Below are 20038 nucleotides of genomic sequence, written 5' to 3'. Positions count from 1 at the left end.
ATGACTGAACATTCACTTCAGAATGCTAGGAGTGATGAAAATGAATTGGATGCAGCAAAAAATAAACATATTGCAAAATGGGGTACACAAGTGTGATGAATCCAGGGAATTCTTCCCCCTCCCCAAGGGGGAGTTCCTTTTGGGACTGGGGAGGCGATTCTGCTAAGTTTACCCACCCTAGGGGACATGGCAAGCGAGATCTGACCGGGGGTCACTTCCCCCACTTAGAGCAATCCCTAGATGGGGCTCTATGTTATCCTCCCTTGTCCCAATAAACGAACAGTCGCATTGGTTAAATGGGTGTTAACCTCGTTGATAACTGGCAACTGTGTACATGAATGCCTGGTGTGTTATCTGTTCCCTTACAGGCACATTCCACACCTAAAGAGAGGCCAGAGAACTGCCACACCCTCTTGTTGCAGCGAAAATAAAGCTCTAATCAGCTTTGAGTGAAAAGAAGAGCCACCAGCACAGGCTGGGAAAGCTCCTCCTGGGAGGCGTGGAACGAGACCGGAAGCACGCGCTCAGCTTGTCGAACCAAGGTGCGGACAAGCCCACAGAATGCGCAGCAGCCCTGCCAGGAGACAGACCAGGAAGACCCAATCCCTGAGAGCCTTGAACGGAGGAGGGTGCCCGAGCAGGAACAAAGAGCTGCAACCAGGTGGTGGGCAGAAAAGACCCAGGAAACCCCAAGGCGGGGTGAGACTGACCCCACGGCAGAGAGGAAGAAAACAAACCCCAAGGCAGGGTGAAATAAATCAGACCGTAAGGTGGAGTGAGAGACAGACCCAACGGCGGGGAAAACCCTGAAAAGGTGTGCAAGAAAACAAACACCCCGGCAGGGTGAGAGAGCGGAGATAACTAACTGGAGAGTTTACAGTAAGATACCTGGGTGGGGATACCCAGTAAAATACATGGTGTGGATGTACACACCAGGAAGCACCCAAAGGCTTAATGCAGTCCTAAGACTGCGACAGAGTGTCTGTGAATCCCAAGTAAAAGACTAAGCAGAGACTGAGACGGCGAAATTATATTGTAAGACATCCTAACAAGCACGCTTTTAGATTTCTTTTCTTTATGTCAGAATCAAGATATTAAGGGACAGCTTAGGTTTTGAGAGGTTCAAAATAAAGAAACCTTTAACCAACATGCCACCTTGTCTGTCTCCTGGTTCCGACTTGCCATAAATGATATATAAAGACAGGAACATTCAAAGCCAAATCTGAGAAACCATTCCAGTACTTGTGAGTGATCGACTGAGGGTTCTAAACATTCCAGATTTCGTGCCCAAGATTTGAAGGTGTCACGTTGTTTTACATGGAGGACACAGAGCCTAGTTTTGTAGTGCACACGGGTCACACTTCTAAAATTTTGCTTGAAATTAGGACAGTGCTTAGATATGAATAAGAGCTACCATGAGATCATGTGTTAGGGCTAGCTGAATGTGCACATATGTGCTGATAGCGCCCAAGTGTTTGGCTGTGGTTAGTGCTGAGAAAAGCTTGTGGACCTATTTTGTTTGTTGAGAAGGTCTGGCAGAAACGGAAGGCATTCAGCTCTATGTAGAATTTCATGCAGTACACGTACATTCTCAGGGTCTCATTGCATTTATTCTATGATCATAAACCAGCTTGGTCTCAGAGTCATGACCCATCATGTTTGATGAAGTAGTAAAGGCAAATTCGTCCCACCTGTGATTCATCTTATGGAGCTACTTGCTTGCTAAGTTATTAACAGAATCATAATATTGATCGCTTGCACCTTGCAGAGGGAATGCAATGAGTATTGGGAAGGTGTGCAAATAAATAAATCCAGGACCAAGCTAACTGGTCAGATTTAAGGTAGCCCCTCAAGGTTTTTACTAGGCAGGCCAATGTAAAAAAAAAAGTTATTCAATGTTTATTCAGAGTTAAGAAACATGCATCTCTACCACCACAAACATATAACCTCTCCCTTATCCCACACATTTTCCCATCTGCATTTGTCTGCTGGCTTGCCCTGCCATCACCTTTATTAATTCCATCCCGCCCCCCCCCCTGCCAACCCTGCACTTTAGTAGTCACAGACTATGGGCTGGCAACAATCTGGCAAGGTCACAATAAGCTACTGCCAGGACAAGGTCCTGGCACTTTAAGACCCCTATGGTGGCGATAGGCACAGTATTAATATTTGATAACATAACTATCACAGAGCACAAACAACATCACTATTCACCATGAAGATAAATGTGGCTCAACAAATATTGGCCAAACACTATTCTATTCCTGCAGAAGTGATTTATGTCTAAAATTATTTTAACAATATATTCTACATTTTAAAAGCATCATTCGGCCCTGCCTCCACTCACATGCAGATATAACAATTCAAATTATGTTTTTACCTCCAGATCCCAACTGCTTGTAGAATCTGTATTCCAAGTGTAGCTGTGGTGCTCTAGACTTCATTGGTTCCTGATTAAAAGAAGAAAAAAAAGATGCACAATTTGATGTGGTTTATACCCCAGCAAACTGCAAACGTGTCCTTATTGAAAACAGACAAGTATGAACATTTGTTTTAGTGGACAGATGAAATAGAATGTGAAGAATGAAAACAATAGTGTGTTCTTAAAGCAATACAAATTGAGTCGGCTAATCTCCAGAGTTATGTTCCAATCTAAATGCTTTAGATACATTGAATATTACTTTCATGATAATTAAGGTACTCAATGTGCAACTCTCACTCCTTCACAGCTCTGGGAACCCTCTTCCTGCAACAGGCCATCCAATAATACTGCTCTTTACCCAAGACACCACCAAATACATTTTTACAGAAAGCACAGACATTGCCACTATGACATAAGCACAAACTTGTAGCAGGGATTCTTGTGACACAGAGCTAAGGACCAAGTATCTGAAATGATATTTATTACAATACTGGAAATTAGGTTACCACATTCCAGCAGGCTACAAGCAATTACCAATCTCCTGGACAGAAGCAGCTCATCTGGAGTAGACATCCAGCGAGTAATGTTTGTAAAAGTTATAAAAGTTATGGGGTGTAGCCAATGGTTTTGCCCCACAGGCTCCCACAAAAGCCACAATTTAGAAGAGACACTGATGTTGCCTTGTAACTGGTGGAATACAGATAAAGTTTCTCTGGAAACTGTAGGCAAACCACAGGCCTTGGAAGTACAGGACAACATACCCAACCTTTGTGGCCTTAGCAACCTTTTGCCTTAATGGCACTGCACCATGAGTAACAAAAAGTGAATACCTGCTAAAACATCTTGTTCAGTTAAAATTAAACATTCTAGTAGCAACTTTCAGAATGTGCTGAGAATGCTGTCGTCTAGGCTGAAAAAGCAACTCCAGAATAAAATGGAAATCCGAAACATTACAGATGTCAGACGAGCACTATAACAGAAAAGCAGGAACGGAGCGAAAGTTTGGAAAACTAATAGACTCAAATGGTTTCTCATGAGGAATTCAATCCAAAACCAAATTAAAGGTTCACTGAGGAGGATCACTAACAAACTGGATAAATATGAAGTTGCTTCATATTGTAAATAACATTTTCATCGCCGAGGAGCGGGCATGGGCAACCAGTGAGGCTGCCCTTTCTGAGAGCTCCCACCAAACCCTTTATTAATCCTTTTAAAATTGCCTGTTCAGAGTCACGGAGGCGAAGTAAGGAGATACGACAGTGCCATAACTGAGATGATGGAGCTGCCGATGGAGAGACAAGGAGCTGAACAGCGAAATTGCCTGTGAAGTCGGATCTGTGAGGCAAAATGGTGGACACTATTCCAGTGCCTGTGTGGCAGTGATGGTGGCAGTCTGAGGTGTGTCTGCTCTCGAGCGTGCAAGGAGGCGTGAGCAGGGAACTGGTGGAATAAGCCGGCGGGGCCATTGGAGCGGGGCCGCAAAGGGAACTTGCCCTCCAGGGGCCCTCTGCATAATGTGAGGAGCGGACCCAGCGGTGCGGGTGGGGAACTGCCTGATAAGAGTGACGTTGCTGGAGTCCCCCGTCCGCCACAGCTGGAGCGGAGACCTCGCCAGCGGGAGGCCAGAGAGGGGGATGTTTCTCCCTTGCCAGATCAGTCATCCTCGCCTGGACACTGACGGGAAGGTTGCTGCGGATCACGGGAGTGGTGGCTCTGGACGGAGGAGATGGTATAGCCAGCTGTCTTCCAGTTGGCATGCAGCAGGACGGCAGCGGGCCATAGGGAGCCTGGGACATGCAGTGCCTGGGGACTAGAGGACACCCCCTTGGTCGTGAGGAGGTATGCCCAGAAAGAAACGAGAGGCCGACTGTCTGCCCCTGGGTGAGCCATAAAGAGCCGGGCAGCGCCCAAACTGAGAAGCCTTTGCACATTGGACTGCTGCGGTGGTCGAGGGGGAGACACGAGTGAGACTGCCCGGAAACACCAGAAGTGAGGACTTCCCTGCCCTTCAATTACTGGTGGGGAAACTGGGAGGGGTATTGGCCCCCCTCACTGGGTCCAGGCACCAGCAGAGGTGTGGGTGCAAGCGGGTCCCCCTGAAGCAAACAATCCAAGTGAGCAGAGACTGGCATTAACCACCCCCCTGTCTGGCTGCGTGTGCCGCACTGGTTGGGGACACTGGGCCAGCATTGGGGGCTCCTGGCCAATATATCGCTGGGAAGAGTAGAGAGCCGGAATTGATACAGTAGAGGGAAGAAACAGATTCCGCTTCTACAACGATTTCTGTCCTAGGGCAGTGAGGCTGCAAGCGCCCCTAAAACCAGCAAGTGGGTGGGCAAGGGGGGGGGGGGGGACACAGGGGATCCTGTTAAGGCTTGGGAGAGCTTAATTTGCCCAGACTCAGCTTAAACAGGAGAGACAATACTGCCACGGCAGATGTTGCATGGTATTCGGTTCCCTGGCGAGCCAACCGTCGCCCAGTATCCAAATGCCGAACAAGCATCAACGAAGTAAGGGCAGGCTAACAACAATGACAGATGCTTATGCTCGGACGGACTGAGCTGGCACGGAGAGGACGCAAGCGACAGCAGAGAAGAGCAGGCATGGAAAGTCAAAGGGCCAACAGGAGGAGAGCCACATTCTTGAGGTCATCGCATCCCTGAAAGCTTCCTTGGAACAGTAAGTGGATGCAGTAATAGTGGACGTTGGATTGCTGAGGCAAGACGTGCGTGCTCTGTCAGAACAGATTAGGACAGTGGGGAAGCAGGTGCAAGGAAACACATCCAACCTCACGACTGCTCAGGTGCAGGTGTCGGAGTGGACGGACAGGGTCAGCGTCCCTGAGCAGAGAGTGTAGGACCAGGAATGGAGAAATAACATCAGAATCCTCTGGGTGCGGAGGGGGAAGAAGGGAATGATCTGACAACCTACGTTGAAAATGTACTCCTGCAGAAGTGGGCACTGGCACGCTGACACAGGGCTCGACGGTGGAGAGGGTGCAGAGGTCACTGGCCTGGAAGTCACCCCCAGTTGCTCCCCCGAGGCCCTGGATATTGAAGAGTATGAACATTGAAAGGACAGAACTAATCCTTGCTGTCTCTAGTGCAGGGGGAGCACTGTGCGGGTGTCAGAAAAACTGGCAATATACCCAGACTATTCAATGTTGGTCCAGAAACGTAGAGTCACGTTTGGTCCCACGAAGGAGCAGCTGCGCAGAGCAAACATCCACTATATGCTAATTTTCCCAGCAAAACTCAAGGTGTTGCACAATAGCCGGTCCCACTTCTTCGAGGACACTGCTGCTGTACATTCATGGATGGACATTATAGATCAGCTTCCGGAGAGGAGAAATAATGCTCTGTGACACAGATGTTGACGGCAGAGGTCTTACCCCCAAGGTAACAATATAGGCAATCTAGTATTATAATTGGCGGGTACCAACTGTACGGGCAAGCTGAATCACTGCCAATGCAGGCAAGGACTGCGATGGGTGTCGGAACACACAATGTCTATTTTGGATGCCCGTCTCATGGCATCAGGCTGTTGCGCGCTGACCTTGGGGGAGGAAGCGGGAGATGCAGTCCGGCACGAGTGAGTGTCTAGCCATTGGGTCTTTGGTTTACATGCCAAGAATAAGGATTGAGTTGGTTTTTTCGTGGCCTTTTTTTGTTTCAAAACGGTTCTGCGGGCGCTGTTGCAGTTGCTGTTATTTAGGGTTGGCTGGCAGATTGGTTGGTTTCCCCCTTCTGTTTGGGTTCAGATTTGTATAACAGGTTGAGTGGGGCTCTATAGGAGGGCACTCCACCACAAATCCTGGGGGCGGTCTCTGCTGCCTGCAATATCCAGGAGTGAGGGAAGTGGGGAGGGCGAGGGAGTTTTGGACAGAGTTGCTCCTGTGGGGAATTCCAGGGCCCTGAGCCTGGCGGGGATGGCTAGTGGGGTGAGTGGTTACTTTGAATGTGAGGGGCCTGAACAGCTATATAAAAAGGCTCAGTGTCCACGCCCATCTGTGCAGGAAGGGAGTGGGAATAGCGCTCCTGCAGGAGACCCACCTCACGGTGGATCAGCAGAATGCATTCGCTAAAAAGTGGGGCAGGAAACTGTTTGGGTCTCGTTTTTCAGCATACGCTAGGGGTGTACTTGTCTGGGTGGCACCCATGGTTGCATTTAAGGTCCTGGAGACTAAACATGAGTGGAGGGTGGTGTTGGTGAACGATCGCTTGAAAAACCGTGAGGTGTGCGTTGTCAATATTTACCCCTCCCCCCCCCCCCCCCCACCACACCACAATGGCAGTTTTTTTTTTTTTAACTCACTGTATCTGCGACTGACTCAGTATAGAGGGGAGACTTCAACTGCACTCTAAATCCCTCCATTGACAGGCCCGGCAACAAGCACAGGAAGCTGGCTCTGCCAGCCAAGACTATGTTGGCTTTACTGGGACACCTCATACTTGCAGAAATATGGAGATCTGCGCACAGGCAGACCCATGGCTACTCGCACTACTCAGCCCCACATAATGTGTTCACCCGCACAGACAATCTGTTTAACGGAGCAGAGACTCTAGGTGAGTTTCAAGAGATGGAATATCTGCTGCGGGTCCTCTCGGATCATACCCCACTGCTGACCATGTGGCGGAAGACACCGCATAGACTGACGATCCCGGAGTGGAGGGTGCGGGCAGAAGCAATGCTAGATGACACATTTAGGGAACACATGGCGAATAGTATTGAGGGTTTCTTCGAGAACAATGAGGGCAGCGTAGATAGTGTGAGCACACAGTGGGATGCATTTAATATCGTGATGAGGGGGGGGGTGAGGTGATCGGCAGGCTGAGTGGCATCAGGAAGAACATGTTGACGGCTCTCGGACACCGAGGCAGAGATAGCTGTGGCAGAACGAGGACACACGAGGGAGGGAACAGGTGTGACAGACCTGGTGGTGCTACGAAAGGAATGCCTGGTGCACTGGGATAGCCTGGGCAAGTACGATTACACAAAATATACAGAGAAGCTGCATGGGGTGGGGGGCGTGATAAACCATGGAGACCGCTCGTGTGGTTGTGTCGTGGGTAGGAGAAAAGAGAAATGGTTTGCACGATTAACGACAAGAGGGGGGTAACACGGAGACCGCAGGAGGATGTCTATGAGGTGTTTGTCAATTATTATGAGGCCTTGTACTATCAGATGTTAGATATCCAGGATGCTCTGTCGCAGATTGCGCTGCCTAGTCTTGACGAGGCACAGATGGAGGCGACTGACGCCCCACTGACAGTAGAGGAACTGTTAGTGGTCATTAGGACACTACCAACAGGCAAAACTCCAGGGGAGAACATGCTGGCTGGTGAATTTGATAAGGAATACTCAAGAGGCCCTAGCTCCTAGACTACTGGAGATGCTACAAGAAGCATATGAGAAGGGGGTACTGCCACAGAGTCTAAAGGATTCAATTATAATACCTGGGAAATCGCCACTGGACTGCGGTTCTTACAGGCCTCTCACTATGGTGAATGCGGACTGCAAGATACTCACAGCAGTCTTAGCAAACGGACTTAAAGGGTTGATAGGCACTCTGTCTGATCCGGACCAGAAGGGGTATGTCCCTGGTAAGAACACCTCCTGGAACTTGAGGCGGCTGCATCATATTATAGACTGCGCTAACAACATGTGAGGAGAGTGCACGGTCGCCTCGCTGGATGCGGTGAAGGCATTTGACTCTGTCAGGTTGGACTGGTTGTATGAGACGCTGGGGTGCTTTGGAATCGGAGCTGGCTTCCTAAAATGGGTGCATATGGTTTAAAAAAAAACCATTGCAAGAGTGCAGACAGGGAGGCACATTTCCAGGTGCTGGGAAGTGAAAAAGGGCACAAAGCAGGAGTGCCCACTGTCCCCCATTCTGTTCATCTTGGCTCTCAAGCCGTTGGAAGCCTTCCTGCGGTCCGAATAGGAGGATGCGGATATCACAGTGCAAGGGACCAGACACATTGTCTTGCTATATGCCGAAGATATGCTACTTTATATAGGACAGCCTGACCTCAATCTACTATACGTATTAGACGTCCTGGATAGGTTCGCAGAGCTCTCGGGAATAGGGATTAGTCGAGAGAAGTCTTGCCTGTTGGACCCCACAGACGTTTAAGTACCTTGGGGTAAATAGCAGGCATGATTTCTATGCCACACGTGAGCGGAACAGAGGTGGCGCTGGACTGCCTACAAAAGGTCCAGGCATTTCTGGAGGAAGTTACCACTGTCGATGGGTGGCAGGGTAGCCTTATTGAAGATGGTGGCGCTACCCCGTCTGCTGTATCACTTTGTGAATATCCCATATGACATACCTGGGAGGTTCTTGCAGTGGGTAGATGCGATCACTAGGGAATTCCTATGGGCCGGAGGAGAAACAGAATCGTGCTGAGTATATTACAGAGGGACTATGCTAACAGGGAGAGTAAAGTACCCAACTTTGAACAATACGATCTAGCAGGACAATTGCAGTTTGTTATTGATTGGCTGGCGGACAAGATCTCACTGGACACGCAGCTCCTGCAGCCTTGGATGGAACCTGATTACTTATTAGGTGCTTTGGGTGAAAGAGGCTGACCTTGTGACCCTCGGTATGAGAATGTGGGGCAAAGCCTGGAAACCCATGTACGTTAAGGACCCATTCTCCCCACACATGGCTCTGATAGTGTTAACAGGGGGACATCTGGATGTAGGGAAGGATATCAGGAAATATTGGGAAGAGAGTGGGGTGCTCACTTTGGGGATTTATTACGGGAGGGCCTGATGACTGACTGTCATACTTACTCTGGAACACAGCGACCATAAAGGGCAATTTTTGACTCACATGGGCCTGGTTCGGAAGATTACGAATTGGTGGCCTGTGGGCCGATCTGGAATTGAGGGGGACCAGGTACTAGAGGCCATGTACGACATGTCAGAGGGGGGGCCTTGAAGTATCCTGGCTGCAACAACTACTTTTGGGCCAGATTGGGGAGGGAGACCTGAGAGCGTGGGCAGGATGGGAAACAGACCTGGGCAGAGCACTTACTGATGCAGAATAGGCAAGGGTTCTCCTTTAAGTGAAAGGAGCCTCGAGACATGCCAGATTCAAGTTGGTACCGCTGTATCTGACGCAAAGCACATACATGACGCTGCGTAGAATATCTCACACTGCACATATAGGACGCCGCCTAGAATATCACAGATTGGAGGCGCAGGCAGACAGGGTTGTCCCAGATGCGACGGGGAGGGTGCTGAAATACTGCACATGTTTTGGACCTGCACAGTAATCAAGAGGTTCTGGGCACTGATCGCAGACAGGGTGGCCAAGGGCCGCTGACCCCCTGAAGGCTTGCCTGCTGGGCATGTTTGCACCACGGATGAGGGGTCCGGAACGGGAGAGGCACACTACACACTTGGGCAAAAATGAAAGACCTCATCTGTGTATTGGCAAAGCGCAGGATAGACATGCCCTGGAAGTCAGTGGCTGCCCCTAGCATTGAAGCATGGTGGGGAGATCTGCAAAGGTGGGCAATGGCGGAGACAATGGCTTGGCACAGGGCTGTGTATAGGGGCCTAAGAGAAGTGTAGCAAAGATGTTGCGTCCTGGAATGCGTTTACCCAGGCTCAGTTTGGTCCCCGCCTGAAGAGAGATATACGCAGGATGGGGCATAGTGGAACCCGTCTAATATGTGAAACTGGCACAGAGATGGTGGAGGAACAGTGGGTTCCCCCACCCCTGTTTGGGTTGGTTTGTTTTTTGTAGAAATGGCTGCTCATAGGTAGTTGGGCGCAAGGTTTAGTGCCAGGTGGGGGGCAGAAAGGGGGTGATGTTAATGCTACAAATGTGGCCAGAGTGATGAAGATGTGCGTTCTTGATAGTTGAAACCGTAGGGCTTTGATAGGCCACACAAGCCTGGCATCCTGCCGATATGTAAAGGATGATCGATAAAACATACCAGGAATTCATAGAAGACCGAGGGCCTACCCTTTTATCCCCTCAAAGGGGCTTTATGACACAAAGGGGCACTCATGAACTGTGAATTTTGGACAATTAATGGACCTTCTTGATCTTGTGTTTGATATGCTGGACAGGAAATGCACCTACCGCCTCAATGTTCACTTGGGAGGGCAGATTTTTTAATGTTTTTTGTTATAAAAAAACCTAATAAAATGTACAAAAAACATTTTCATCGACTACTATTCAGTTTCCAAAACTCAATCTTTGGGCCAATAGTTGGCCAAATAAGACCTATGGCATTCATGGATACAGACAAAAGAAGAATGCTATTATCCAATACCCAATGGGAAATAAAACACCCATGTGTTTTTGTTATTATTTTCTGGTTGAATCCTTCTTCGCTTCACAAACAAATGTCATAATGGGCATAAAAATACCTCCTGGAGCATAAACTAGAGCCTGACGGACAGAGTTCTACATTGGACTCATGGTGGACGAAAGGGGATAAGAATCACCCTCTATTTAAACAGATGACCTTACCTCAAAAGAAGGCCAAGAAAAAAAGTATTGACACCATGAGCCGCATATTGCACCTCCAATACTGACAAGGCCAACTCTGAGCTTCTAGGAACATCAATGCAGAGAAACCACCTCCGACAGTCTCTGAACAGCAGGAATTAGAGAAAAGTCATGAATGAACTTCCAATCAATATGAAAAACTAATTTAGGCCAGGAAATTTTATTTCTGCTCCAACACACGTATGCGACTCCGCTTGCATGGGACATATCATGCGCTGTTGATCTGAAGGGGACTGCACTGAGAGCCCAGAGAAAAGAACATCTGTTGCTTCCAACTTCTGAGGTGAATGGCTGAAAACAAATCCCCAAAATAAGATTATTTTACTGACTCCACCAACAAAAAGCTTCCAACAACCATGCATAAATTCTCACCTTTTCCAGAGTTTTATGGTGCCAATCCCAGGGGCTGGTGTCACAAAGCCAAGATGGATCAAAATAAAACCGATGAAAAGGGTGTTGTTTAAACAAAGATCCTCTGGCTTAGAAATTCAAGTCTTACATTTTAAATCTTAGTCTGGGTCTTCTCGTGTACCCCGTGATAACACTGCTTTAAAAATGGCCACCAGGTCGTGACATTTCCATAGAAATGCACCCTCCAGACAAACACTTTCCCCAAATATTCTAGGTTTGAAGGTAATAATATTTAATTATACCCCTCTTAGAATATTTGGGGAAAGAATTTTAGAGGTCAGGAAAAAAATGTCGCCTACCTGGTGAATTTTTCACTGCAACATCACACGGAACCCTCACTGGTTAGAAAGTCCATTTACAGTTAATCCAAAATCTTGAGGGAATTAAAAGTCCCCCACTCTTCGCTTCTTTCTAGTCTTCTGGGACGACCAAATCCTTTTATTCTCGTCTGTGTCTATGGAAAGACTTACTTGCTCCTGGAACACTGGGTCCATGCGTGCCTGCACATTAGATATGCAGGAAGACAACTTGGGCCAAGTATCATCTGTCAAAGCCCCAGAGATTCCACAGCGGACTGGCAACCTGAGCGGGCTTAACAGCTCGAGTTCAAATTTCTTTGGAAACTCTGTCCCAGAGTCCTGGCTTTATTCTGCATAGTTCCAGCCTCACTTTCTTGCTTAAAGGGCCACAGTGATCTTATGCCTAAAGGGGCCGTGCTTGCAATTCCCAGCCTTCTAAATTCAGTCCGTCTCCTCCTCTACCCCCATGATGCTTTGCAAGAGGTTTCTACCTCTCCCCTGCCAAGTTCACCTTCGTCAGTCCTTGAGTTTTCCACTTGAATACTCTCCTCTCTCGCCTTTACGTTATACCTCGGGCTCTTCTAAAATCACTCCTCCAATAGCCTTCTCAATGTTCCTCATTTGTTCCTTCTGAATGGCTCCTCGAGTTTCCACTCAACCTCCTTCTCCTAACTTCTGCCTAGCCATCTCCTCACAACCACCTCCTTACAGATATTCTTCTTAAAATGTTCTGCTCTCCTCGTCCCGCCTACATCTCTACATGTTCTAGATGTTCTCTACACCTCTCGACATTCTTTCAATCGTCTAAATGCCTTTCTCCACCCCCTTTCTGTAGTCCTTCCAGCTGTCTGTCTTTAGCCCCTTTTCTTATTGCCTACATCCCCTTTCACCACTCCCGCCCCGCCCAGCCCACAGTCTCCCACATATGCATAGCCTACTCGTCTGCCTCTCCTCTATTGCTTCCGACTCCGGACCCCTTCAGAAGTTGCTTGTCAACGCCTCACGTCCACTAATCTGTCAAAGTGCTGATTATTTTTAGAAGGTTGTAGCCCTTCGCAGCAAAGCACCCTACTTGAGAGTCGGGACGCCAGTGTGTACTGGGACTAGAACAGTATTGAAGCAACTGGTCTGTGGATTGATTTCACCTGATTGCAATGCAAGTCTGCAGCGGTGGACTTTAGGCACGGTCACCATTTTGGAGCTCCTACGAATGCTGAGCAAACTGCTCGACAGGCCGCCTTCACGCATTCCTTTGCAGCCTGACAGCAGCCGTGCCAGCTCTGTTCCCAGCTCCTACAACATGACACTGTAAAGTCACCCATGGCAGTACAATTGTCTAGCATTTCTTTCCACATCCGCTGCGTTGCAGAGTCTACAACCCAAAGAGCTTTCAGGGCAACAGCTCATACTCCACATATAAGGGCCCACTTAAAACGGTAGAGTAAGGCAAATTGCACAGCCTGTGACAGTTACCCGCTTTAGATCTGGTTCAAGTGGGACGGGTGGAAGGATCCCCTTGCACCACCTGTAGGCCCAAATTCATACTGTGGATGATGATGCCTGGCACCCAAGACCACTGCATCCCACCAAACCCCAAGCACAGGGATTTCACCACACTAGACCTATGAAACAGAATTTCTTGCTTTTTGGGCATGGCAAAAGGTAGAAGATGAATGCAACGAGCCTTAGGGAATCAAATAACCCAATTCATGGTTTTGTCTTGAAAAAAAAAAGGTGACTATCTTGAGAATACCTTGGATCCTTTATGGATGAGAAAAAACAGACTTAGGGATGCACCCAGAACATTTCTCAATTACTAGATTCGATGTAATGAACATTATTGGATTTTCTTCACCGAAAATGCCAACTAAACAGTGCCACACTTTCAGAACTTTCTGCAAGAGAGCCTGAATGTGCTCCGATTATTCCATCCTCAAGGTAAAGGTAAAAAAATGAATCCCCTTACGCTAGAGATGGGACACCTTTTATCAACAGGGCATTTGTGAATACTCTCACTGCATCAATGTGGGTCAAAATGCAAATACATGTACATGAACTGTCGATCTCCCATGGTAAAACCTCAGCAATGCATTGGGGAAACAATAATGAAAGGCCATTTACACGAACCTTTTTTGCAAGACGTAAGGACTCCCTGCCAAGTGAAACATTTGAAACAGGCACCAATTTACAAATGACAAATCTAAATGGTATGTTATGCCTACTACAGTGTTGGAGCTGCAGATATGTCAAGTTGAAAGTCCTACTAAATCAAGGTATCACAAACAGAGATCTACACGAGTAGAACACTTCTATTTAAAAATTATACAATCCCTGTTTAAAGAAAATTAGTGAATGTGGATATCTTAATACCTTTAAATGAAGCTTGGACCAGACAGATTTCTCACTGTAGCAAGAAAAGTAATTCTTAAAAAACTTACTGAACCATTCATGTATGAAGCATTCGACTGATGCGTCATCTGTGGTTTGTTGACATGATGGACCTACTTAATGAAGAAGAACAAGTTACTTCTTACCTGGTAACGTTCATTCGAAGGGATGTTCCTCCGACGTATTCCTTATCTTGATAATAGATCATCTCCAGCTTGCTGGCCTCGGAATCTTTTTTTCAGTAGAGGGAACTGCGCGTCGATGTCCCTCGAGCCGATGTCCCTCGACAGCCTCCGTATCGGCGCTGACGTCATCATGCGTATAAATAGACTCGCGCAGCGTCCTTTGCTCAGTTCTGTTTTGACGTTAATAGTTGTTTTACATTAATTGGTTAGTGACCCAGAAGGAGCGTAAGCTGTAACCACAAGGGAAGTTTTACTGAGGGGATGGATGGGAGGGGCGATAAGGAATACGTTGGAGGAACATCCCATCGAAAGAACGTTACCAGGTAAGAAGTAACTTGTTCTTCGAAGGGATTGTGTCCTCCTACGTATTCCTTATCTTGATAGACTCCCATAGCAGTGGTGTGTAACTGGAGGTGGGAGTAAAATTGTCATGTTTCCCTTCAAGAGTGCACAGAGTGCAACACAGCTTTGCCAAATCTAGTCTCTTGGCTAGAGGAGGAATCCAGGTTTTAAAATCTTGTGAAGGTATGTGTGGACGACCATGTGGCAGCCGCACATATGTCTCGAATCGGTATCCCTCTTTGGAGGGCCGAAGAGGCTGCGATACCCCTGGTTGAATGAGCCCTAGGATTTTGAGGAGGCTCTTTCCCTGCCAGTTTGTAACATTCCAGAATGGTTAAAATAATCCATCTGGAAAGTGTCTGTTTTGTTATCGGTAATCCCAATTTGTGCCCTGAGTAACCTACGAACAGTTGGTCTGCTTGCCTAATCCTAGCAAGTCTGCTGATGTAAAAACTCAAAGCTCACCTTGGGTCCAGCCTATGCAGCTTTTCTTCCTCTTTCCCAGGATGGGGAGGGGGATAAGATGAAGGTAAGGTAATCTTCTGAGTGATGTGGAATTCAGAAACCAACTTTGGGAGAAAATTAGGCTTCACTTGTAGGACAACTTTGTCTTTATGTAAAATTGTATGAGGGGGTTTACAAGATAGAGCTTGTAATTCGCTCACCCTCCTAGCAGATGACAAAGGTCTGAAATGATCAGACCTTGGAAATGGCTTAAGTCCCATTTCCAGAGCAGAAGGGGCTAAATTTGTCATAATTGGTTGAGAAAACATTGACGACGCGGACGTTAAAGGCTTCGAAAACACTGAAAAAGGCGTCGAGAAGATTGGAAGAGGCCTCGAAGAACTCGAGAGGATCGGGATCCTACTCGAGGTTGTCGACCTCGAAGTCAATGCGGAGGCCCTGGGTAGGACCACTGGCTGTGAGGTAGTGACAGCCGTGGGTTTGTTCTTTTTCGGCATCGACGTCGAAGACGGCGTCGATTCGATCGACCTATGTGTCGGATGTGCCCTTCGATAATGGCGTCGATGACACAGATTTATGCATCGAAGGGACCTTTGCTCGAGGGTTCGCAACGCTCTCGAGTAGTTTCTTTCGCCGGGTGCAACGACTCACAGCGTTTAGATTTTTCGGGTCTTTCACCCAGGGTATCACCCTCAGCTGTCTTCGAGGTGGTCGAGGCCGCATTCTTGAAGACGCTAAGAATCCTTTCACGGAATTCCTCCCACTCGGCCTTAGAGCTATGTTTTGTGGGGCAGGTGACTCTTTCCGGAGAACCAGAAGAAGAAGACGAGGAAGGGGATCTTCGACGTCTCTTACTTGAATGCTTGGATCTCGAAGAGTGGTGGGAACTGCTTCGAGACCTAGAGCGGGAATGTTTCCTGTGTCGGCGAGGAGACGAATGTCTCGACTCTGCTGAGGAAACTTTCAAAGGAGTTTTAACTGTCTTACCTCTCTCAAGCTTACCCTTACGCTCCTTCAAGGCTTTCGCCGTCATGGACATGCAGTCCTCGCACTCCGAACATTGGTGCTCCGATCCCAGGCACCACAAACAGATCCTCTGAGGATCTGTCAACGACATTTTCTTTCCACAGTCTCTGCATTTTTTGAAGCCGGACCGTGGAGTCGTCGGTTTGGATGAGGAAGCCATCGAGTAAGAGTTGGTATTCTCGAGGAATAATGAAGAATATATTCTCTGACTAACAACTGAGCAACGCGATTCCGAGGCCCACGAAGCGCGGAAAAACTAAACTGAGCAACAGACGCTGCGAGAGTCTATTTATACGCATGATGACGTCAGCGCCGATACGGAGGCTGTCGAGGGACATCGCCTTGAGGCACATCGGCTCGAGGGACATCGGCGCCCAGCGCCCTCTACTGAAAAAAAAATTCCGAGGCCAGCAAGCTGGAGATGATCCATTATCAAGATAAGGAATATGTCGGAGGACACAACCCCTTCGAAATACATTTACAGAACATCTTTTAGTAAAGGTTCAAACAAATAGATGGTACACAAACAGATCCGGGGTATACTAAGATCTCTTGGACCATTGGTGCTGGTATTTTTCTATCTTACTGGATACATTTTAGGTTTTTGATATACTTTTTAATCTTAGTTCTTAGTATATTCATGCTGCGAGTTCGAAGAAACATTTGGAATTTGACAGAAGAGACTTTCTTCCGGGCAGGAGGAGGTGGGTGTTATCAGGGTCTAGATCTGCTTGGTAGGCACTCAAATCCTCTCATCACATGTATTTCAGGAATTTTTCCTGTATGAAGCCCAACTGGCCCAGGGTTATTGATCTGTATGAAAAAGGATGGATACTTGAAAAACCAACTGTTCCAATTACAATATCACCACTCCCATTAGCGAAGGAAAACGCCCATTTAGAAGTAATTTAACAGACCGTAAGAATAAAAAGGGGGAATTTGGCAATCTACAAATGATTATTCAGGTATAGGCATGGCACCCGATATCTTTCCAAATTTAGAGCATGAGAAAGCTGAAATCCTTGATCAACTGAGAAAACTCATAGTCCAAGCTACTGTTGCATAAGACTCAACCAGACCAATTACTGTTCTTTTGGCAGTCCACGTATGCTGTTTGCCAGAAAGCCACAAAGACCTGATCACAAACAGTGCAGGACCTTTATTGAACACAAAGCAGTATTTCAGAACAGCCGCCTTATGATGTAACAATCTCACCAAGTGATACACAGTCAAACGTACCCGCGTACTGTTTCACACAGATTTCGTGTGCACACGCTGGCACACACTGAGGACTGGTCCCTCTGACTTTTTTGCACCTTGTGATCTCTTCCTAACTGTATCTAATTCGGGCCATATGAAGAAGGGGAAAGAATCCTCGAAACGCGTCGCCAATTGAACTGGGCTTCACTCTCTTTTTGTAAATTGTTGGGATCTATCGATACTACTTGTGCTTCTCTACTTTGTAAATAATTTTTCGTGAAAATTTGAATCACATTGCCTGTGATATAAATACCTTTTTGTATTTAATCTTGCCTATTGACATTCCTTTACATAAGTTGATTATAATTATTTGTTTTCAATTCATCCAGGATTTAAAAATGTCAGTATTGGACTTGTTCCAAACATTTGAAAGTGAACATTTATTCCACAACATAGCCACCATCCATAAGTTCATAGTCGATAGGAGCAGCCGGAAATGCACCAAAATCTTGACCTCGTAACCACGACTATGCAGTTACGGCGACTTTGCTACATTTTCTTTTACCGACTCCAATTACTGCGCCCAAGCAGAACAGGGGTTGCGGGGGCATACCCCACTCTCCTTAGGCACAGTAACAGGAGTTGCAAGGGTGACCCCCACTTACCATTGTGGTAAGCGGGGGACAAGAATGTTATAATTTAAAAAAGCACCCATCGCGGTAAAAACAAAAAAAATACACCATTGCACTTACCAAACTATCTCTGGAGAGGTAGGGGTGATGAGGGTGGGATGGGATATGGCCATGTGAAGCCAAAAAACTGGTGTTTTGCACTGTAAAATTCAGAGAACAGTCCAGATATTCGCAAACAGTCCAGTGAAGTCCGCGGACACTTACAGGGTCGGTGAAAAGGAATTCTTGGATGGCTTATAACTTTGGCACCACTCAATGAAACTGCATGGAATTCCATTCTAGACCTGGTTCTGAAAGGTTTTGCAAAGTTTGATGGGATTCTGTCAAGAGGGGGCAAAATTAGAGCGGGGGTTCCAAAGTAATGTAAAGGCTTATAAACGTGTTTGCAAAACAATCTTAAATCTGGATATACATGTTTTTGCAAAGTTTGGTGGGATTTTCTCAAGAGGTGGCTAAATTATAGGTGGGTCTCATTTTTTTTTTATTTGCTTATAACTGTTGCCATTTGACGAATGTGGACAAAAGTTTTCAGAAAGATTATAGACCCAACCTTCAATGTTTGTGTAAAGACTGAATTGATTTTTTCAAGTGGGGGCTAAGTTATACGACTATTGTATGTACATACATTGTGACATTTAAAAAAAAAATAAAACATGGGCTTATTTTGAGAAAACTCGTGAGGAGCATTGGCAAGGACATTAAAGCATGGTTTTACAAATGTGCCGTGTTTTATTTTTTGACACGTGTAATAATGTAGGTACAAAAAAATAGTCATTTACCTTTGGTGACTGAGGTATAGCCTGTGGCAGTGGGCAGTAGCCAGATTGTCTGGGTCATGGCATAAGGTCATGGCATAAGGACCTGACGCAGACAATCTGGCTACTGGCCATGACCGCTAGGGCCGAAAAATGGTGTTAAAGTGTCTACCTGGGACTGACTATGTGGTAAAGTTATTCGAAGGTAGGATAGGTTTGAAAGGGAAAAAAGTGCTTGTGGTAATATGTTCACAGGGTTTTGCAGGCTGCCATGGCAAGGGAAGAGGGGCTGTGTACGGAGCTCCGCCTTCTCTTTCCATGTTGGCTGTCTTGGAAAAGGATTTTCGTTCCTACTACAGCGTCCCGCTGTAGGAAGAATAATCCTTCCTTCTAAAAGCGGGACGCCATAGGCGTCCCGCTATAGGAAGAAAAATTTATATTTTAGCACTGTGGGTTCCCGCTTTGGGAACCAGGGGTGCTAATAGCCTGTATGCCCCATTTCAGGGGCTGCAATGGACGATAATGGTCCGTAGCTCTTTTTTTATTTATAACGCACCAATGCCCACAGACATCAGGCTGTGTGGTTACAGTATTTGTTAAAGATGATGAGGTGGAGGTAGACAGCTTACTACTTTGCTGAGAAAGGAACAACCTTTCTGAGAGCATGGCGGTCATTGGATTTGGTGTGGCGGTGCAAGGAGGTGGTCCCGTAGGAGTACTGTCCAGTTAGTCTGTGGCTGAGTACACTCAATGCATTTCACTTTGGTAGCTTTAGCCTTTGGTACAATCCCAACAGTAGCAAAGAACTGGCACACCCATGATTCGATCTTGGTGCTAGAAGTAGGCATTTCCTCTACCTCATCTTTTTGGTCCTCTTCATTGTCTTTGAAAGTATTGCGCTTTTTTTGGTTGTGAAGGTCCTCCAGCTGGTGGTGGCTCTTGGGGAGGAGGGATGGCAATAACTGATGCCATTTTTAAGATAAATAGCAGTTTTGATAAAATTCTTTCAAGTATGTACTGTGTACTAGATTGGTAATGGATAATGAGTACGAAAAAGGTGGAGGTGTGCAAGGGAAATTTTGAAGTTGAAAGTTCCAAGATCAGTAGAAAATGCAGTTCCGAACTGTCCGCGAAGGACGGATCTTATTGAGAAGTGCGGGCAGGTTCTCAGACACGTCATCATGCCACGCGCCAGCATATGGTCATGTGGCACTGTCCAGAAGGACCGCAATGAAGTCAGATGTTCGTAGACATCTACGGATGCAAAACTAGTTGAAATAGTTGCAAAAAGTGTATAGAAGTGTTAAAAATGATTCT

At 46.8% G+C, this 20038-nt stretch overlaps 1 protein-coding gene across 3 annotated transcripts in view; it reads right to left on the bottom strand.

Moving 5' to 3' along the window:
- Positions 1–20038, bottom strand: part of CSNK1G3 (casein kinase 1 gamma 3) — a 1399476-nt gene that overhangs the window by 975731 nt on the left and 403707 nt on the right. For all 3 annotated transcript variants that reach the window (XM_069625586.1, XM_069625585.1, XM_069625587.1), the window contains one exon: positions 2381–2450. In XM_069625586.1, coding sequence (XP_069481687.1) covers positions 2381–2450 — 70 coding nt within the window. The remainder of the gene's footprint in view (positions 1–2380; positions 2451–20038) is intronic.

The sequence above is a fragment of the Ambystoma mexicanum genome, chromosome 6p (genome assembly GCF_040938575.1).
Source record: "Ambystoma mexicanum isolate Mex_15411 chromosome 6p, UKY_AmexF1_1, whole genome shotgun sequence".
Lineage (NCBI taxonomy): Eukaryota > Metazoa > Chordata > Amphibia > Caudata > Ambystomatidae > Ambystoma > Ambystoma mexicanum.
Note: the sequence above shows the minus strand (reverse complement) of the source record. Positions and strands in the feature narration are given on the sequence as shown.